Source organism: Dryas octopetala, chromosome 5, assembly GCF_963921425.1.
Source record: "Dryas octopetala chromosome 5, drDryOcto1.1, whole genome shotgun sequence".
In the NCBI taxonomy this organism is placed as follows: domain Eukaryota; kingdom Viridiplantae; phylum Streptophyta; class Magnoliopsida; order Rosales; family Rosaceae; genus Dryas; species Dryas octopetala.
In genome coordinates, this window is record NC_141370.1 from 15,580,661 (window position 1) to 15,597,846 (window position 17,186).

General features: G+C 40.1%; 1 protein-coding gene and 2 pseudogenes across 3 annotated transcripts; all 3 read right to left on the bottom strand.

Annotated features, from left to right (window-relative positions):
- Positions 1 to 637: 637 nt before the first annotated feature.
- LOC147284814 (oligopeptide transporter 7-like) lies at positions 638 to 4,674 on the bottom strand (annotated as a pseudogene). Its single transcript, XR_015122305.1, has 6 exons — positions 4,520 to 4,674; positions 3,812 to 4,409; positions 2,693 to 3,262; positions 1,961 to 2,216; positions 1,520 to 1,702; positions 638 to 1,385 (listed from the first exon to the last, which is right to left on the bottom strand). The product of XR_015122305.1 is annotated as an oligopeptide transporter 7-like (transcript).
- A 3,161-nt stretch (positions 4,675 to 7,835) lies between these two features.
- On the bottom strand, positions 7,836 to 9,272 carry LOC147284815 (protein NUCLEAR FUSION DEFECTIVE 4-like; annotated as a pseudogene). The gene is made up of 3 exons (XR_015122513.1): positions 9,265 to 9,272; positions 9,053 to 9,201; positions 7,836 to 8,843 (listed from the first exon to the last, which is right to left on the bottom strand). The product of XR_015122513.1 is annotated as a protein NUCLEAR FUSION DEFECTIVE 4-like (transcript).
- Positions 9,273 to 9,648: 376 nt separating this feature from the next.
- LOC147284816 (oligopeptide transporter 7-like) lies at positions 9,649 to 13,761 on the bottom strand. The gene is made up of 6 exons (XM_086244140.1): positions 13,480 to 13,761; positions 12,772 to 13,369; positions 11,642 to 12,211; positions 10,974 to 11,229; positions 10,527 to 10,709; positions 9,649 to 10,392 (listed from the first exon to the last, which is right to left on the bottom strand). The coding sequence occupies exons 1-6, from the start codon at positions 13,511 to 13,513 to the stop codon at positions 9,790 to 9,792; spliced, it is 2,244 nt and encodes a 747-aa protein (XP_086100266.1). The 5' UTR covers positions 13,514 to 13,761; the 3' UTR covers positions 9,649 to 9,789.
- Between the last annotated feature and the right edge of the window lie 3,425 nt (positions 13,762 to 17,186).

The window sequence follows — 17,186 nt, forward strand, 5'->3', positions numbered from 1 at the left end:
TATGATGGAAGCCACAAACAGATGCTTAATTGAAGCTCAAACAGATTTCTAAAAATACATGAAATCCCACTATGGTATTACTATCATCACCTTTCTGAACTTTAAAATGTTACAATTTTAACTTCATTTGATCTTCCGCAAATGGAAAATTTTCACATATCAGTTTTAAATTGTACATCATCAAGGTCAAGTCAGTTTATGGTTACTTCCATATTGACACCTACACTCTTGTCATCATTAAGTGACTTCAGTGATTCAGGTTAAACTAATTAATTAACTAGTCCTGTTCGCAATTACTAATGCGATTGTTGGTGTTTGAGTACTTTTCAGATAAAGGAGGTGAAGGAAGTGAGTTTGTCAGCAAACCAAGAGAAGAAGAGGATGAAATGGAAAGTTGACGGGAACAAAGGAGAAGAAGCTATCCCAATTAGAGGGGGTCCTGTAAATAATTCAACTCTTGTTGTCGAGCTTGGACCCATGGAGATACGCACTTTCTTGTTGAAATTTTATCTAGTGGTTTTTCTTCTTGGTATAATTTCACAAAAGAGAGCATTAATACTTTACTAAACAGTAATGCTAGACACTAACAAATTCTTTCTCAATTTTATCACCTATGGCAAGTAACAATGTAACATGGTGAAGTAAGTTATCGTTTTTTTTTTTTCCAATAAAGTTATTCCATGAATTATTTACAGTTCTACCTAAGGAAAGAATAATACATACAAGTACAATCCAATTAAACAGCTTAACACAAAGCCTTTCTCACAGCACTGGGCAGCCTTTAACTACAAGTCTACAACCCCTTTCTCTGTTGAGCAAGAAGCCAATGGACAACCATCTGGGCTGCTTCCCCACCACTTAAAGTGGACATGTTCCATCCCCAGACATAAGTACAAAAATACTGCCATGAAAGCTAATCCAGCATCTAGAGCTCCCGATAGCACATAGTTGTGGCGACTCCACAAGCCACGGTAGTACCTGTAAACAATAAAGCCTGAGACGAATCCAATGAGAACCCAGCTGGTGTAGTTGACAGCAGTAGCTGGAGGCATGTTTACTGTTGTTCCTAAGAGCACAGGCATGGTGATCAGTTTAATCCAATGTTTTCTTGGGAAGGCCTTATGTGCAAGCCAAACTAGGACAGGAGCTATAGCCCCGGCTAAGAAAAACCAGTTGATGGCTGAATAATGACCAAGATTCCCAAAGATTCTGCGAGGCCCAACAAGACCCCAGATGACAGAAGCATCATAGAACACGTGGTCACCGGGGCAGGTCCATGGGCTGTCTGCTGGTAGTAATGCCCTGTCACATATGTCTGGAATTGTGTTCATAAGCCACCATGCAGTTCCTAAATGCACGAATGCTGCTATAACTGTACCAACTACCTGAGAAGAAATTGTTCCTAAATAATTAGGGACAAAATTTCATCCATCAATCTATGGACCAGAAACTTGGTGAAATGTAGCAAGTTTTTTCTTTTTCCTATCATGTTTGGGAAGAGGAAGACATGGAAGCTAACCTGTGCCATGAACATTGCTCTAGGAGGAATCTTCATGTAGTGGCCAAGCTTGAAGTCTTCCAGAAAAGTGAGCCCCTGTTTCATGCTTATGTATCCGTAGACTTTGAAACATATGTTAGCAACAGGATATCCTGGACAGAGATACCCAATTATGTACTCTGTGATCACATTCAAGGCTGGTGTCTGTTCACCAATGAAAAGACTAGGGATGTTAGAGCAATAACAGTGCAAAAGTAGATAGAAGCATGTGGCAAATAAACAAAACATCCATCCCCATAGGAACCATTGGACCAAAGCATGTTAACTTCATAAATTCAAATTATACAGGCTGAATATGAGGTTCCATTTTCAAAGGGACCTGATGATGGTGGAAAGTGGATAGAAAGGTAAAGAACATCCTTGGTCCACACAAAAAATATGTGAAATAGTTTGAAACTGTACCTGATTTGTTGTGGCTCTAATGACTCCAATAGGAAGAGTGAACAACAATGCAAGACAGCAGGCAAGCAAGACCCCCCACCATTTCAATTGTAGCTGATCGTTGTAATAATGACATGTAAATATGGTTGCCCCTATGTTAACCGAAAGGATACACATGAACCACCATCCAGGAACTTGCTTATATTTTCTCATGAGCTTTGTGTGCACATCCATCTTCTTCCCGTGGAAGGCAGACTTGCTGAGCTGCCAGATGTCTCTGCACACTTGAAAAAATAAGGCCCTCTAACAAAATGTAAAACAATATATAAGCTAGTTCACCTTAGCTATATTTAATTGCCCATTCCGTGATGCAGAAATCAGAAGCCAAGTGGAGTATTTGAAAGAAACTTGAGGGAAGTTGACTTTCAGAGAAGATTGCAGTTTACCATACATGATACACCTAATATTATTTGTACTTTTTTCTGAGTGCATGAAGTAGAGAATGCACCTGAGATGGTTGGCGGCACGTAAACATTTTCTTGGAGATACTGATCTTATAATAGGTAGGTATTAACTTTCTTTTGACAATTTAAGATGGGCAGAGAGAGGTCAAATACACAGATACATATATACCATGATGCCCAATTTTGCTCTAGTAACTTGCAAACCACTAATAGTGCAACATTTCATTAAACAAAATGAAAGGACTGCAGTATAGGCAACAGTACGTTCAATCTGGAAAGTGTGGCTTACCTCCCATTGAAGAGGAGAACATGAACAATAGTGGCAGTAAGGCAGGCAAAATTGACACCATAGTTTATAGCAAAGAAAGTGCTGAGATAGAGAGGGCCCTCTCGCTCGTATGCATCAATGTCAAGGCGGAAGTTGGGGTCTATAATAGCTGATATGTTGTAGTTCTGGCCAGTAGATGTGAAAAGGCCATCCGAGAATATGGGAAAGGTTTTGGCCTTGTATACATTGAGCCAATAAGCCACAGGAGTGATAACATACATCACAATAGCAAAACCAGCAGCAACATTGGCAGTGGCAAACCATGGACTAGCAAGTGGGCTCCCAAGGTAAGAGGATATGCTGGACCAGTCAAGTCCAATAGCACCAATGCCAAGACCATGCAGTCCTGAACCCAGCTGATGGGCAAGGATTGAAGTAGGGAATATCCAGCAGACCCAGGAAAGGGAAGTTAGCATTGGGAATAGGTAGCCTGGAAAGACGTAGTAAGCAAAGCTGCAAGTGAAAGCAATGAGGAAGAACTGATTCCTTGTTAATCCACCCTTGGCTCTCTCCTCTTTCTCATGTAATGCCCTGTTCAGTCAAGCATTCATGACATGCACACAGTTCAGAGGAAATAGTAGTAACTCTCCTAATGCTGCATTGAACACATTCTTGCACCACTTTGTGTGGCACATTAGTACGAGAAAGTATTTTTAAGCGACGGTAACACTACATGACATGTTGTATATTTCGTATTCATGAAAATTATAACATGCATAACACTATATCAACATATCATAAAGTGTTACCACCACATGTTTAAAGTTCTACCAATAATCTACTTAATTATATAGATAGACCATAGATCCCAACTCTATTAAATGGAGATATGGTATAAGAATGTGGTCGAAATAGTTTTATTTAACAATTTTGTTAATAATATTTGAATCAGTGATATCATTATGACTACAAAACCAGTTGCTGCAAAGAAGAACAACAAAGGCAGCATTAACACTAAAGACTACTAGAGTGGAATACAAGCACGTTCCTTTGACCAGCAACAAGTCAACGAATCTTCACCACCGTAAAACTATAACGTCCACTAATGGAGCAACACGTGGCAAAAAATAAGCACGTTACCTGAAGAGTGAAACCTGAACGAGGTTTTGAGGCCACCACATAGCCGCGGGCTCGACCAAGTACTTGCGGAACAACCCGGCCCATCCGAACCCGAGCACCTGAGTAGTCAAAACGACGAGCAGCGCCACGAGAAACGACAGGTTCTTCTTGTAGAAGATCTTAATGGCGCTGACGATGTGGATGGCGTAGACGTTCCCAGCTCCCGAGTTGGCGAAGATGGTGATGAGCACATGCTCCTTCACGTTGAACGGGCCCGGGTTGAGTGTGAATTCCCACTTCTGCCCCTGGAAGAAGACTCGCTCGGTCAACAGCGAGGCCAGGAGGTGGCCGAGCGGGACCACCGCGATCTGAGCCGAGATCGACGTGAGGGAGAGAGGCTCTCGGCGGTACCAGAAGAACTGGTTCAGGAAGGAGAGTAGAACGCACGCGAGGGCTCCGAGAGTCCACGTCCGGAACGTCACGGTCGGGAGGGAAGGATCGTCGGTGACCGGAACGGTGAGCGCGACCTGTTCGATCGGAGAGTTCTCCGGCGCCGGAGATGGTGGTCGTGAAGCGGAGGCATTGGTTGAGGAGATCTTCTTGTCCTGATTCGTCTCAACTGTGAAGTAGGCGTGAATTTGGAGGGGGAGAGATTTCGTGAGAAAATGGAGGGAAATTGGGATGATATATTAATGGAAGAGAAAAAGAAGGTGAAATTATAAGTCTTACTGAGAGGAGCTGTGATTTCGTGGCCAGTGGTCATCTCCTCCTTGTAACCGATAACGATAATTTGAAACGTGGATGTGGATCCAAAAAACCAGGCTTTGATCAGAGCCTGCGGAGTTCATATTGAAAATTCGTTGTGTACATATATAGTGGTTATCATTGTAGGACTAGTAGTGTTGATCGTGACCGTTGGATTTGAAACTTGCTTGTAGGACTAGTAGTCTAGTATTGTCTTCACCTTTCAGATATGTCACTGATGACTGTCGAATCTTGCCATCTTGGAGCTTTGCGAATAATGAAATTAAAAGAGTGTTAAAATCAGACATAAAAAAAATGTGTTAATGAATCTGTACTGATTTCAGGCGACATGCATTTCAGATTCAGGCTTCATAAGTTCATAGAATAAGGAATGACAGCACTCTAGAATAAATATATATACTCTGTTTTTATTCGAAAGACGGACGAATTAAGGGAACAAGAAGGGGAGTTTCATGTTTGGAAAAAGTAATGTTAAAGAAACATATTTTCAGACCATCAGATGTAACAGCTGATATATTAATTAATAATTAGAGTTATTCTATCATATACGTCTGTATTCTACTCACATGTGTGTCATACGAGTAAAACTTTCACGTATCACGTAATTGAAAGAGAAAAACATACATAAGGTGTATACAACTGTAAGTCTCTAATAAGTAAGTTCTTTTTGTGCCCTCACACATACTAGAAATACAAACTCCTCAATAAAGTAAAATGATTCTACTAAATGATAGGAAAATTTTATTCATACGGTATACCCAATAATCTTCTTTTCTTATTCAAAATAAATTTTGAACATAAATAGACCATTATTTCTCACCATGAAATTACTATTAAAGACAAATTATATTTAAAAAAAAAAACTCAATTTTTTCCTTATATCCAACTCTCTATACCCAACAACTTCAACCTTCATCAACCTCACTCTCACTTTCACTCTCAAACTCATCATTTTCAACCTCACCTTCCAACAAACACCAAACTCTAAATATTTTTGGAACCCATAACATCAAAACAAGGTTTTTTAGGCGAATGGAGAGTGAAATATATCTTTATGAGCCTCCAAATGAGATATGTGTGCATATATTTTTCATTTTTCTGCAATTTTTCATGTCTATGACGTCTTGGAAAAATACTGATTTGCATTTTGTTTGGTGGACCAATACCGAACATGATAATTATTTTCGGAAAGTGGCCAACCGAATATTGAACACTAATTCGGTGAACACCTGCCTAATAAATCTTCTCCATTTGGAACCCCTTCGCCGAATGGTTATATTTGGCAAAAAAAAATTACATTCAGTGATTCTGTGTAGAACAAAGTACATATGTTTGGTGATTGGGAGCCGAATATTATCATCTTATTCGGCACACCAGTGTCAAACCGACCCCTTCGACAATCACACCCATAACCCGTATTTACTGCAGAAAACTCAAATCAATCCTTAAAATTCATACAAAAACATTATATTTATCATCAAATATGAAGGATCTGTCCAAAAAACATAGAAAAAGTGTTTGATTTACTTAATTGATGAAAAATTCAAAATATTGACAAACGACAGTGGCAGTGGAAGGTTGATAGGCCGACGATGGCAGTGGGAGGTTGCGCTGGCAGTGATAGCTTGCCTTGGCAGCATCGACTATGGCAAAAGTTGAGCTGAGCTGGGCACGACTAAGGTTGGTTGTGTGTATCTTGGATTTTTAAAGGGAAGAGTTTGGTTGGATAGGTTGTGTATTGATGTTGAGTATTAGTGTGAGATAATTGTTGGGTAGGGAGAGAAATTTTAGTGTTAGTCTAGGTTTTAGTAATATAGGCATATAATAGGAAAGTGAATTGATTAAAATGAGAAAATGAAGAAAATATAAAGTGAATATTGGATGTAGTGAGATTGTTGGATATGAATAGAATTTTCCTAAATGATATAAGTGATCAGATTATGGATAAAAACTTACACGAGACAGTCTTACGTACACATTGTAAGTATACTGTCTCATAGAAATTTTTCTCAAGATTATAGGGTATTTGAATTTGATTCGTTTGGACTTTATCTTTGTGGTATGCTCGTAGGTTTTGCCAGGTTTTCACATCTGGAGTTGGCCCTTTTAGGAAGTTTGAGCTCTGAAGTCAACAAAAAAAGATAAAAAGAAAAAAAAAAAAAAGGATCTCAGTAAAGGGTGAAAGCTCCACACTGCCCCAAAAGCTAGGGGACTGAATTCTCATATATGATAGCTGTCAATTATTATCCTCCTCTATTGGCTGTGGTCATTGGCAGTGCAAACGAAAAGATTATATACTACGATTACAACTATGTTCCATCACAAAAATAAGCCAGTTCCATCAAGATATCTGAAACCTTTGTTTGTTCTTGCAAGGCCAATTTTCAGCAGCATCTATTGCCTGCAACTCTGCGGAAAAAGAAGGAATCAGTGAACCGCAAAAACAAAAAAGTGTAAAATGCTGATTATGCTCTGATTGTTGCAATCAGACCTTCAATGAATCAATCGTTTAACTGCAGACACAAGAGCTCTTTAAGTGGAACAAAGTATACTAACATAAGTTGTAGGCTGTAAAATGCGCAAACAATCACAAGTGATATTACAAAGAACAAAGGGCTTTACCGGAAGAAGGATTTTCCTCAAGAAACTGCTTTACCACAGCTTCATTCTGAGCAACTGTCAAAGTGTCAAACTAATCAATAGAAAAAGAAAATGAGAAATATAGGCAGATATCCTTTCTATGTGTGTGACCAAAATTTAAAGGAACAACCAACAAAAGGCACCTGCAAGTGCTATAAACAAGCAGCCCTCCAGCTTTTAGCAACCTACAACGTACCATTAATTAGGAGTTTCAACTGCAAGCCAAACACAAATATTACTATCACTTTCCTAAGCATTTATACCAGTCAAAGGGGGGACCATGCAATGCAGGTTTGAAGTCCATTTTGAAATTGGAACCTCGAATTCTGTTATGAAATGCATATAGGAAAAAAAATTACAATAGCTAAGAGACAATTATTTATGTAGTTATCAACATCAATTGCTGATAACTACATAGAAACTCCTATGTAGATCGATCCCTCTATCACTCTTTGCCAGAAACTCCTCTTTGTGGGATCAATCCCACAGGAATTGAGATCAATCTCTCAGAACCTTGCTGCCTTCCTTAGTGGATTAATCCCAAATGTTCTTGGATCAATTCCACTTGCCAAAAAACATCAAAACCTCTTTGAAATTGGCTCCACACCTCAACACAATGTATATCAAGCTAACAATTTCCTCTATGAACATGTATGACCTCATTTTAATATTTTGTCTCAGGCTTTCAAGATCAAAAGCCCTTCATTCACTAGAAGAGTATAAAGATTGCATATGATCACCCACAAGTCACACGTATCAGCTCATAAACTTGAATGGTTTGCATTCGAATCCAAGACTGAACTAGTTATTTTCCTTGAAATAGTCGGAATACCCAATGTAGTATTCTGAGGCCAGGCCAGAGACAATACGCCCAAAGAAACCCCAAATGCTAATAAGTGAGATGAAAATAGAGACATCAGAGTAGCCAAGTGCCAGCCCCATCTGCCCCATGTTGTTCATCACACACATTGCAGTGCCTGCACCACAAAGAAACCAAACAAACAGTACCCAAACTCAAACGTTTTCACCATTTCAACAACATTATGATCTTCTCCAATCAATGGTCTTCTCTTCATTTCACCATCTTCCACCTCACTGCCTGTGTTTGACTTCTCTGATTCCAATGCCCCTTTTTGATCAGCAATCAGAGGTTCCTTAATTTTTTGTTCCACATCATGAGCATTAATGGGTCTTCTTGATGTGTAAAGAACAGTGTACAAGGGCACACCCAAGGGCATGGCCAGCAGAACAAGCAGTCCTATAGCAAATACCAGAGAATAGGACAATGACTTCCAGTGATGTCAAAGACCAAGAGGTAGACAGCTACCACAAGGGCAAGGACATTGAAGAATTCTGTTTCTTGTTTTTCCACTGCTGGACTAGAAGCCGGTTCGGTTTCCTGGAGAATATGATGGCAGGGACCATAGCAAGCATGATGAGGAATTTGGAGGGGTTGGAGGAGAATAGAGCAGTACGTGCCTATGTCTGTGAAGATTGCTGTGCTTAGTCCTACATAGCCTTTGAGAATGCCTGAAACCGGGCCACGGTTTTTTTGTGAAATTCTCATGCAAGTCACTAGCACAGTAGCACTGCTGTGTTCATCCATGTTGTGCTGTTGCCTCCCATGCATGCACAGAAATATGCACATCTATATCCACAACAAAAAATTTGCTTTAAAAAACCAAAAAAATAAAAGATAAAAGAAGCAGTTCAAATGGACGAAGGTAATGTTTTCTTGCCATATACCAGAATGCTACGTCACCAGGCTATCTAGAGTCTTCACTGATTGACAGTCTAGGAACATAACATGTCAAATTGGTTGACAAGAAAGCATTACATGTCAGATGATCTTGTCACCTGCCAATATTGAAGAGGACGGATTCTTTGGCTAACAACCAGCCATTGAGCTCCAAATCCAATGAGCCCTTCCAATGATCCAATAATGAGTATGGTGGAAGGTGACCAACGATCGGAAAGCCAGGTCAGAAAGCAGCCCAAAGGCCTTGCTAAACTATATGAACCCCTGAAAACCACTACCTACACATTATTCTTATAGAAAATTTAATTACTTTCTCATTGTAAATGTACAAGTGTAGCCCTATAAATTAATAAAAGGGAGCTGTTATAGTGAGTTTAATTAATTACAGCCTGATAATTAGTTAGACTTTAACTAATCTATTAATCAGTTGCTAATCTGTTTTGTTGATCTGGAGCTAGGCTGGAGATTTCCTCTGTGTTGCTCCAAGTCTTTTGGCAGCTTTTTTTGTAAGCCTACAACTGAGACACTTTGCAGCACAGCTACTATTGTTCCTTGTTCAATATCAGAATGTCTGCTATTACTGAGAACACCAAGGCAAGCCAATCTTTTAAATGGAAGTTCTAAGCAAAATGCTTTGATTCAAGTCAATTTGGTTGATTAGTTGAACACTTTGATTGTTTATGGAAAGAGAAAATTAAAATAATTAATAAATAGTATTAATCATCAATAAAATTTTTCCAATAAAGTTATTCCATGATTTATTTACAGTTCTACCTAACGGAAGAATTATACATACAAGTACAATCCAATTAAACAGCTTAACACAAAGCCTTTCTCACAGCACTGGGCAGCCTTTAACTACAACCCCATGCTCTGTTGAGCAAGAAGCCAATGAACAACCATCTGGGCTACTTCCCCACCACTTAAAGTGGACATTTTCCATCCCCAGACATAAGTACAAAAATACTGCCATGAAAGCTAATCCAGCATCTAGAGCTCCGGATAGCAAATAGTTGTGGCGACTCCACAAGCCACGGTAGTACCTGTAAACAATAAAGCCTGAGACGAATCCAATGAGAACCCAGCTGGTGTAGTTGACAGCAGTAGCTGCTGTTGTCCCTAAGAGCACAGGCATGGTGATCAGTTTAATCCAATGTTTTCTTGGGAAGGCCTTATGTGCAAGCCAAACTAGGACAGGAGCTATAGCCCCGGCTAAGAAAAACCAGTTGATGGCTGAATAATGGCCAAGATTCCCAAAGATTCTGCGAGGCCCAACAAGACCCCAGATGACAGAAGCATCATAGAACACGTGGTCACCGGGGCAAGTCCATGGGCTGTCTGCTGGTAGTAATGCCCTATTACATATGTCTGGGATTGTGTTCATAAGCCACCATGCAGTTCCTAAATGCACGAATGCTGCTATAACTGTACCAACTACCTGAGAAGAAATTGTTCCTAAATAATTGGGGACAAAATTTCATCCATCAATCTATGGACCAGAAACTTGGTGAAATGTAGCAAGTTTTTTCTTTTTCCTATTATGTTTGGGAAGAGGAAGACATGGAAGCTAACCTGTGCCATGAACATTGCTCTAGGAGGAATCTTCATGTAGTGCCCAAGCTTGAAGTCTTCCAGAAAGGTGAGCCCCTGTTTCATGCTTATGAATCCGTAGACTCTGAAACATATGTTAGCAACAGGATATCCTGGATAGAGATACCCAATTATGTACTCTGTGATCACATTCAAGGCTGGTGTCTGTTCACCAATGAAAAGATTAGTGATGTTAGAGCAATAACAGTGCAAAAGTAGATAGAAGCATGTGGAAAATGAACAAAACATCCATCCCCATAGGGACCATTATTCCAAAGCATGTTAACTTAATAAATTCAAATTGCACAGGCTGAATATGAGGTTCCATTTTCAGCTGGACTTGATGATGGTGGCAAGTGGATAGAAAGGTAAAGAACATCCTAGGTCCACACAAAAATGCTGAATATGTGAAATAGTTTGAAACTGTACCTGATTTGTTGTGGCTTTAATGACACCAATAGGAAGAGTGAACAACAATGCAAGACCGCAGGCAAGCAAGACCCCCCACCATTTCAATTGTAGTTGATCGTTGTAATAATGACATGTAAATATGGTTGCCCCTATGTTAACCAAAAGGATACACATGAACCACCATCCAGGAACTTGCTTATATTTTCTCATGAGCTTTGTGTGCACATCCATCTTCTTCCCGTGGAAGGCAGACTTGCTGAGCTGCCAGATGTCTCTGCACACTTGAAAAAATAAGGCCCTCTAACAAAATGTAAAACAATATATAAGCTAGTTCACCTTAGCTATATTTGATTTCCCATTTCTTGATGCAGAAATCAGAAGTCAAGTGGAGTATTTGAAAGAAACTTGAGGGAACTTGGCATTTAGAGAAGATTGCAGTTTACCATACATGATGCAACTAATATTATTTGTACTTTTTCCGAGTGCATGAAGTTTATAATGCACCTCAGATGGTTGGTGGCACGTTAACATTTTCTTGGAGATACTGAACTTATAATAGGTAGGTATGAACTTTCTTTTGACAATTTAAGATGGGCAGAGAGTGTCAAATACACAGATACATATATGCCATGATGCCCAATTTTGCTCTAGTAACCATTACTTTCAATCCGGAAAGTGTGGCTTACCTCCCGTTGAAGAGGAGAACATGGACAATAGTGGCAGTAAGGCAGGCAAAATTGGCACCATAGTTGAAAACAAAGAAAGTGCTGAGATAGAGAGGGCCCTCTCGCTCAAATGCATCAATGTCAAGGCGGAAGTTGGGGTCTATAATAGCTGATATGTTGTAGTTCTGGCCAGTAGATGTGAAAAGGCCATCCGAGAATATGGGAAAGGTTTTGGCCTTGTATACATTGAGCCAATAAGCCACAGGAGTGATAACATACATCACAATAGCAAAACCAGCAGCAACATTGGCAGTGGCAAACCATGGACTAGCAAGTGGGCTCCCAAGGTAAGAGGATATGCTGGACCAGTCAAGTCCAATAGCACCAATGCCAAGACCATGCAGTCCTGAACCCAGCTGATGGGTTAGGATTGAAGTAGGGAATATCCAGCAGACCCAGGAAAGGGAAGTTAGCATTGGGAATAGGTAGCCTGGAAAGACGTAGTAAGCAAAGCTGCAAGTGAAAGCAATGAGGAAGAACTGATTCCTTGTTAATCCACCCTTGGCTCTCTCCTCTTTCTCATGTAATGCCCTGTTCAGTCAAGCATACATGACATGCACACAGTTCAGACTTCAGAGGAAATAGTAGTAACTCTCCTAATGCTGCATTGAACACATTCTTGCACCACTTTGTGTAACATGCACATTAGTACGAGAAAGTTTTTTTAAATGACGGTAACACCACAGCATGTTGCATGTTGCATGTTACGTGTTTACTGAAATTATGACATGCATGACATCATATCAGCATCGCATGTAGTGTTACCGCCACATACAAAATTTCTTATCAATACAATATACTTATATAAGTGGATCACACGCTATTAAATTAAGATACGGTATAAAAATGTGGTCGAAATAGTTTTATTTAACAATTTTGTTAATAATATTTGTATCAGTGAAAGCATTAAGCTAGACTACAAAACCAGCTGCTGCAAAGAAGAACAACAAAGGCAGTAATAACACTAAAGACTACTAGAGTGGAATATAAGCACGTTCCTTTGACCAGCAACAAGTCAACGAATCCTCACCAACGTAAAACTATAACGTCCACTAATGGAGCAAAACGTGGCAAAAAAAAAAGCACGTTACCTGAAGAGTGAAACCTGAACGAGGTTATGAGGCCACCACATAGCCGCGGGTTCCACCAAGTACTTGCGGAACAACCCGGCCCATCCGAACCCGAGCACCTGAGTAGTCAAAACGACGAGCAGCGCCACGAGAAACGACAGTTTCTTCTTGTAGAAGATCTTAATGGCGCTGACGATGTGGATGGCGTAGACGTTCCCAGCTCCCGAGTTGGCGAAGATGGTGATGAGCACGTGCTCCTTCACGTTGAACGGGCCCGGGTTGAGTGTGAATTCCCACTTCTGCCCCTGAAAGAAGACTCGCTCAGTCAGCAGCGAGGCCATGAGGTGGCCGAGCGGGACCACCGCGATCTGAGCCGAGATCGACGTGATGGAGAGAGGCTCTCGGCGGTACCAGAAGAACTGGTTCAGGAAGGAGAGTAGAACGCACGCGAGGGCTCCGAGAGTCCACGTCCGGAACGTCACGGTTGGGAGGGAAGGATCGTCGGTGACCGGAACGGTGAGCGCGACCTGTTCGATCGGAGAGTTCTCCGGCTCCGGAGACGGTGGTCGTGAAGCGGGGGCATTGGTTGTGGAGGTATTCTTGTCCTGATTCGTCTCAACTGTGAAGTAGGCGTGAATTTGGAGGGGGAGAGATTTCGTGAGAAAATGGAGAGAAATTGGGATGATATATTAATGGAAGAGAAAAAGAAGGTCAAATTATAAGTCTTACTGAGTGGAGCTGTGATTTCGTGGCTAGTGGTCATCTCCTCCTTGTAACCGCTAACGATAATTTGAAACGTGGATGTGGATCCAAAAAACCAGGCTTTGAATATCAGAGCCTGTGGAGTTCAATAGTTCATATTGAAAATTCGTTATGTACATGTAGTGTTTATGGATTAGTAGTGTTGATCGTGACCGTTGGATTTGAAACTTGCTTGAAGGACTAGTAGTCTAGTATTGTCTTCACCTTTGAGATATGTCACGGATGACTTGGATTTGAGATGATGGCTGTCAATCTTGGAGCTTTACTAATAATCAATGAGTTAAATTTGGGGTTTGGACGATTGAAATTTTGATTTGATCAAAATTAGACAGAAATATGAAAATTGTGATTAAAATATAAAAATTCTAACATATTATTTATTATATTAATAAAAAAATATTTAAAAAAATTTATTATATAATAAATTTTATATGATATATGATGAATATAATATGTACTAAAGATAAATACTATTAAATAAAAATAATTTATTAATTAACAATTATGTAAATTTTATTGAACATTTTGTTTTATTTTGATCTCATTTTGAATCATTAATTAATAATTACATAAAAAATGACTTTTTTTAAAGAGATTTTTTAATCATTTTGAATTTGTTGTCCTTAAAACATAGGTGGATAAATAAGAAAATAACATTTATTGTTATTTTTTAAACCCTTTAACCCAATGAGAGCAGTTTTGTTTATGCCATCTAACTAAGGTGAATGAATACTCACCTTTCATTTAAAATACTGCTATATGTTTAAAAAGCTAACTATAAATTAAGAGGGCTGCTATTTGCACACCTTTTTTTTCTTTTTGCACACCCTTTTATTAAAAAAAAAATTAAAAAAAAAAAGACACATTTATCCTTCTCACACCAAAAAACCAACCCCATTTTTTTCTCTTTTGCACACCCCATCAACAGACAAAAAAAAAAAACACACACCCAGCCACACACACCCCCCCTTCATCTCCCTCACCCGACCACACACACCTCCCTTCATCTCCCTCACCCGACCACACCCACCCACGCAGCCCTCCTTCCACCAAGCTCCAGCCCCGTCGCACCCTCCCTCCAGCCCCGACCCACCCACCCAGCCCCCTCCCTCCCTCACCCGACCACCACAAGCAGCACCCACGAAGCCCTCAACCTTCTCCTCTTCTCTCCTCCCTCCCTCCCTTTCTCTCTCTGCTTTCTCCTTCGTTCGGCACTGGTTTGCCGAAAATTTGAGTTTCCTTCGGCAGCCATCCACCGAACACCCACAAACCATTTGACAGCCACCCGCCGAACACCCACAAACCGTTCGACAGCCACCCGCCGAACACCCACAAACCATTTGGCATATATCTGCCGAACCTAGAGGGAGGTGGCCGGGTGGGTCGAGGCTAGAGGGAGGGTGCGACGGGGTTGGGTAGGAGGGGGTGCGATGGGACCGGGGCTGGGTGGAGGGGAGGGAGGAGGTCGGGCTGGGTGGAGGGGAAGGAGGTGGGCTAGGTCGGGGCTGGAGGGAGGGTGCGACGGGGCTGGGGCTTGGTGGAGGGAAGGGAGGAGGTCGGGCTGCGTGGAGGGGAGGAGGTGGGCTGGGTCGGGGCTGGAGGGAGGGTGCGACGGGGCTGGGGCTGGGGCTTGGTGGAGGGGAGGGAGGAGGTCGGGCTGGGTGGAGGGGAAAAAGGTGGGCTGGGTCGGGGCTGGAGGGAGGGTGCGATGGGGCTGGGGTTTGGTGGAGGGAGGGCTGTGTTCGGGTGTGTTTTTTTTTTCAGGGGTGTGTTTTTTTTTTCCAACCAAGGGGTGTGTTTTTTTTTTTTTCAAGGGTGTGTTGGGTGAGGGGTGAGTGTGTCTTTCCTTTGATTTTTGATTTATTTTTTACAAAAGGGTGTGCAAAAAGAAAAAGAAAAGGTGTGCAAATAGCAGCCCTCTAAATTAACCCTGAAATATATACATATATATTTTTTTTTTCCTTTTTTTCCCCAAAACGCGGTTCCCTCGCTTCCCTTTTTTTTTTCTTCTCCTTTCTCTCCATCCCTCATGCTTCTCTCTCTCTCTCGGCATTTCCATCCCCAGCCCAGCTCACCGGCGCCGACCACCTGCAACCACTCAACCACCCTCTCCTTCTCCTCTCTCATCTCTCCTCTCCTGCAGCCTCTCTTTCCCCTACTTTCTCTCCCTCACGCGACGCTGCACACAGCTAGCCCAGCCATAGCGAAGTCGGCCACTTCCCGACCAACCAGACCCAACCGCGAGTTCCCTCACCGACATGAGCACCACCAAGCTTCTCCATCTCTCGCCCCCTGCCCCAGAAAACCCATCATTTCCTCTCTTCCTCCCTCAACGGCCTCAGCTCCTCCCAAAGCTGAAAAATTTTTCCGAAATTTTGAGAATTTTGACGAAAATATGAAAATTTTGGCGAAATCAGACAAAAAAAAAAAGAGTGTTAATGAATCTCTATTGATTTCAAGCGACATGCATTTCAGATTCAGGCTTCATAGAATAAGGAATGACAGACTTTGCAGTACCCTAGAATAAATATACATATATATATTATACTCTGTTATAGAAAAGGAAATGGAGTTATATATATATTATACTCTGTTATAGAATAAATATACCCTAGAACTAAGGGAACAAGAAGTGGAGTTTCATGTTTGGAAAAGGTAATGTTATAGAAACATATTTTCAGACCCATAAGATGTAACAGCTTATACATTAAATTATTAATTAATACAAGAAAATTATAGATTTGGTCAACTTATTTTATACTTAATTTAATTTTGTTCTACAATCTTTTTTAAGTTATGTTTTGGTCCACTAATTGTTTCACTTGTTTAATAAAAGTCCAAATTAGTTTTCTCAAATTTGTCCCGCCTTTTACCCTATCAAATCTCAGCCAAATTCAGCAAACATATACTTATTTTAAAGCATGTATCTCCTCTTTACAACCATATAAAGATCATTCAAATCAGAGTTCTAAAACTCAAGATAATTGGCTCCAAAGTAGGGTACTCGAAACTACCCATTTTTCCTATAAAATTTTTCATATTTTTCAAATTTCACCTAACTTCAATTTTTTTTAATTATAATACTCCAAATTGGTTCCTATAACTAAGAAATGATAAAATATAACTTATATTTCAATTATAATTGAAGAAAACACAACAAAAAAGATTTAAAATCATAACTTAAAAAAGATTGTAAGCCAAAATTGAACTAGGTATAAAATAAGTTGATCAAATTTGTAATTTCCTCTAATTAATAATTAAGGTTATTCTACAATATTGATCAGTATTATACTCACATATGTTCTCCACAATAAAACTTTTACATAACAAGTGTATACACTTATTGTTTTTATCTCTTTCATTACGTGACTTAATAGGTAATAACAGAGATAGACACGCATGAGCAATATACAACTGTAATAGTTAAGTTCTTTTCGTGCCCTTACACATACAAAAAATTCAAAACTCTTGATAAAGTAAAACAACCCTAATAAATGATATAAGTGATCAGATTATAAAGAAAAACTTTCATGTGACAGTTTTATATGTTTTTGTGTATATCTTAAATAAAAAGATAAACACATTATACGTGGCAGTGTTATGGTTACATATAATAATTTTTTCGTCCAAATAGACAAGATTATGGAGTGTGAGAATATGATTCGTTTGGACTT

Bases quoted from the DNA above. Each gene is read 5' to 3' on its own strand.
- LOC147284816 (XM_086244140.1), bottom strand. From the start codon at position 13,513: ATGACCACTAGCCACGAAATCACAGCTCCACTCA. The intron at 11,230-11,641 runs GTAAGCCACACT...TCAAGTGTGCAG, and splicing joins GTTCTCCTCTTCAACGGGAG to AGACATCTGGCAGCTCAGCA. The intron at 10,710-10,973 runs GTACAGTTTCAA...ATTGGTGAACAG, and splicing joins TTAAAGCCACAACAAATCAG to ACACCAGCCTTGAATGTGAT.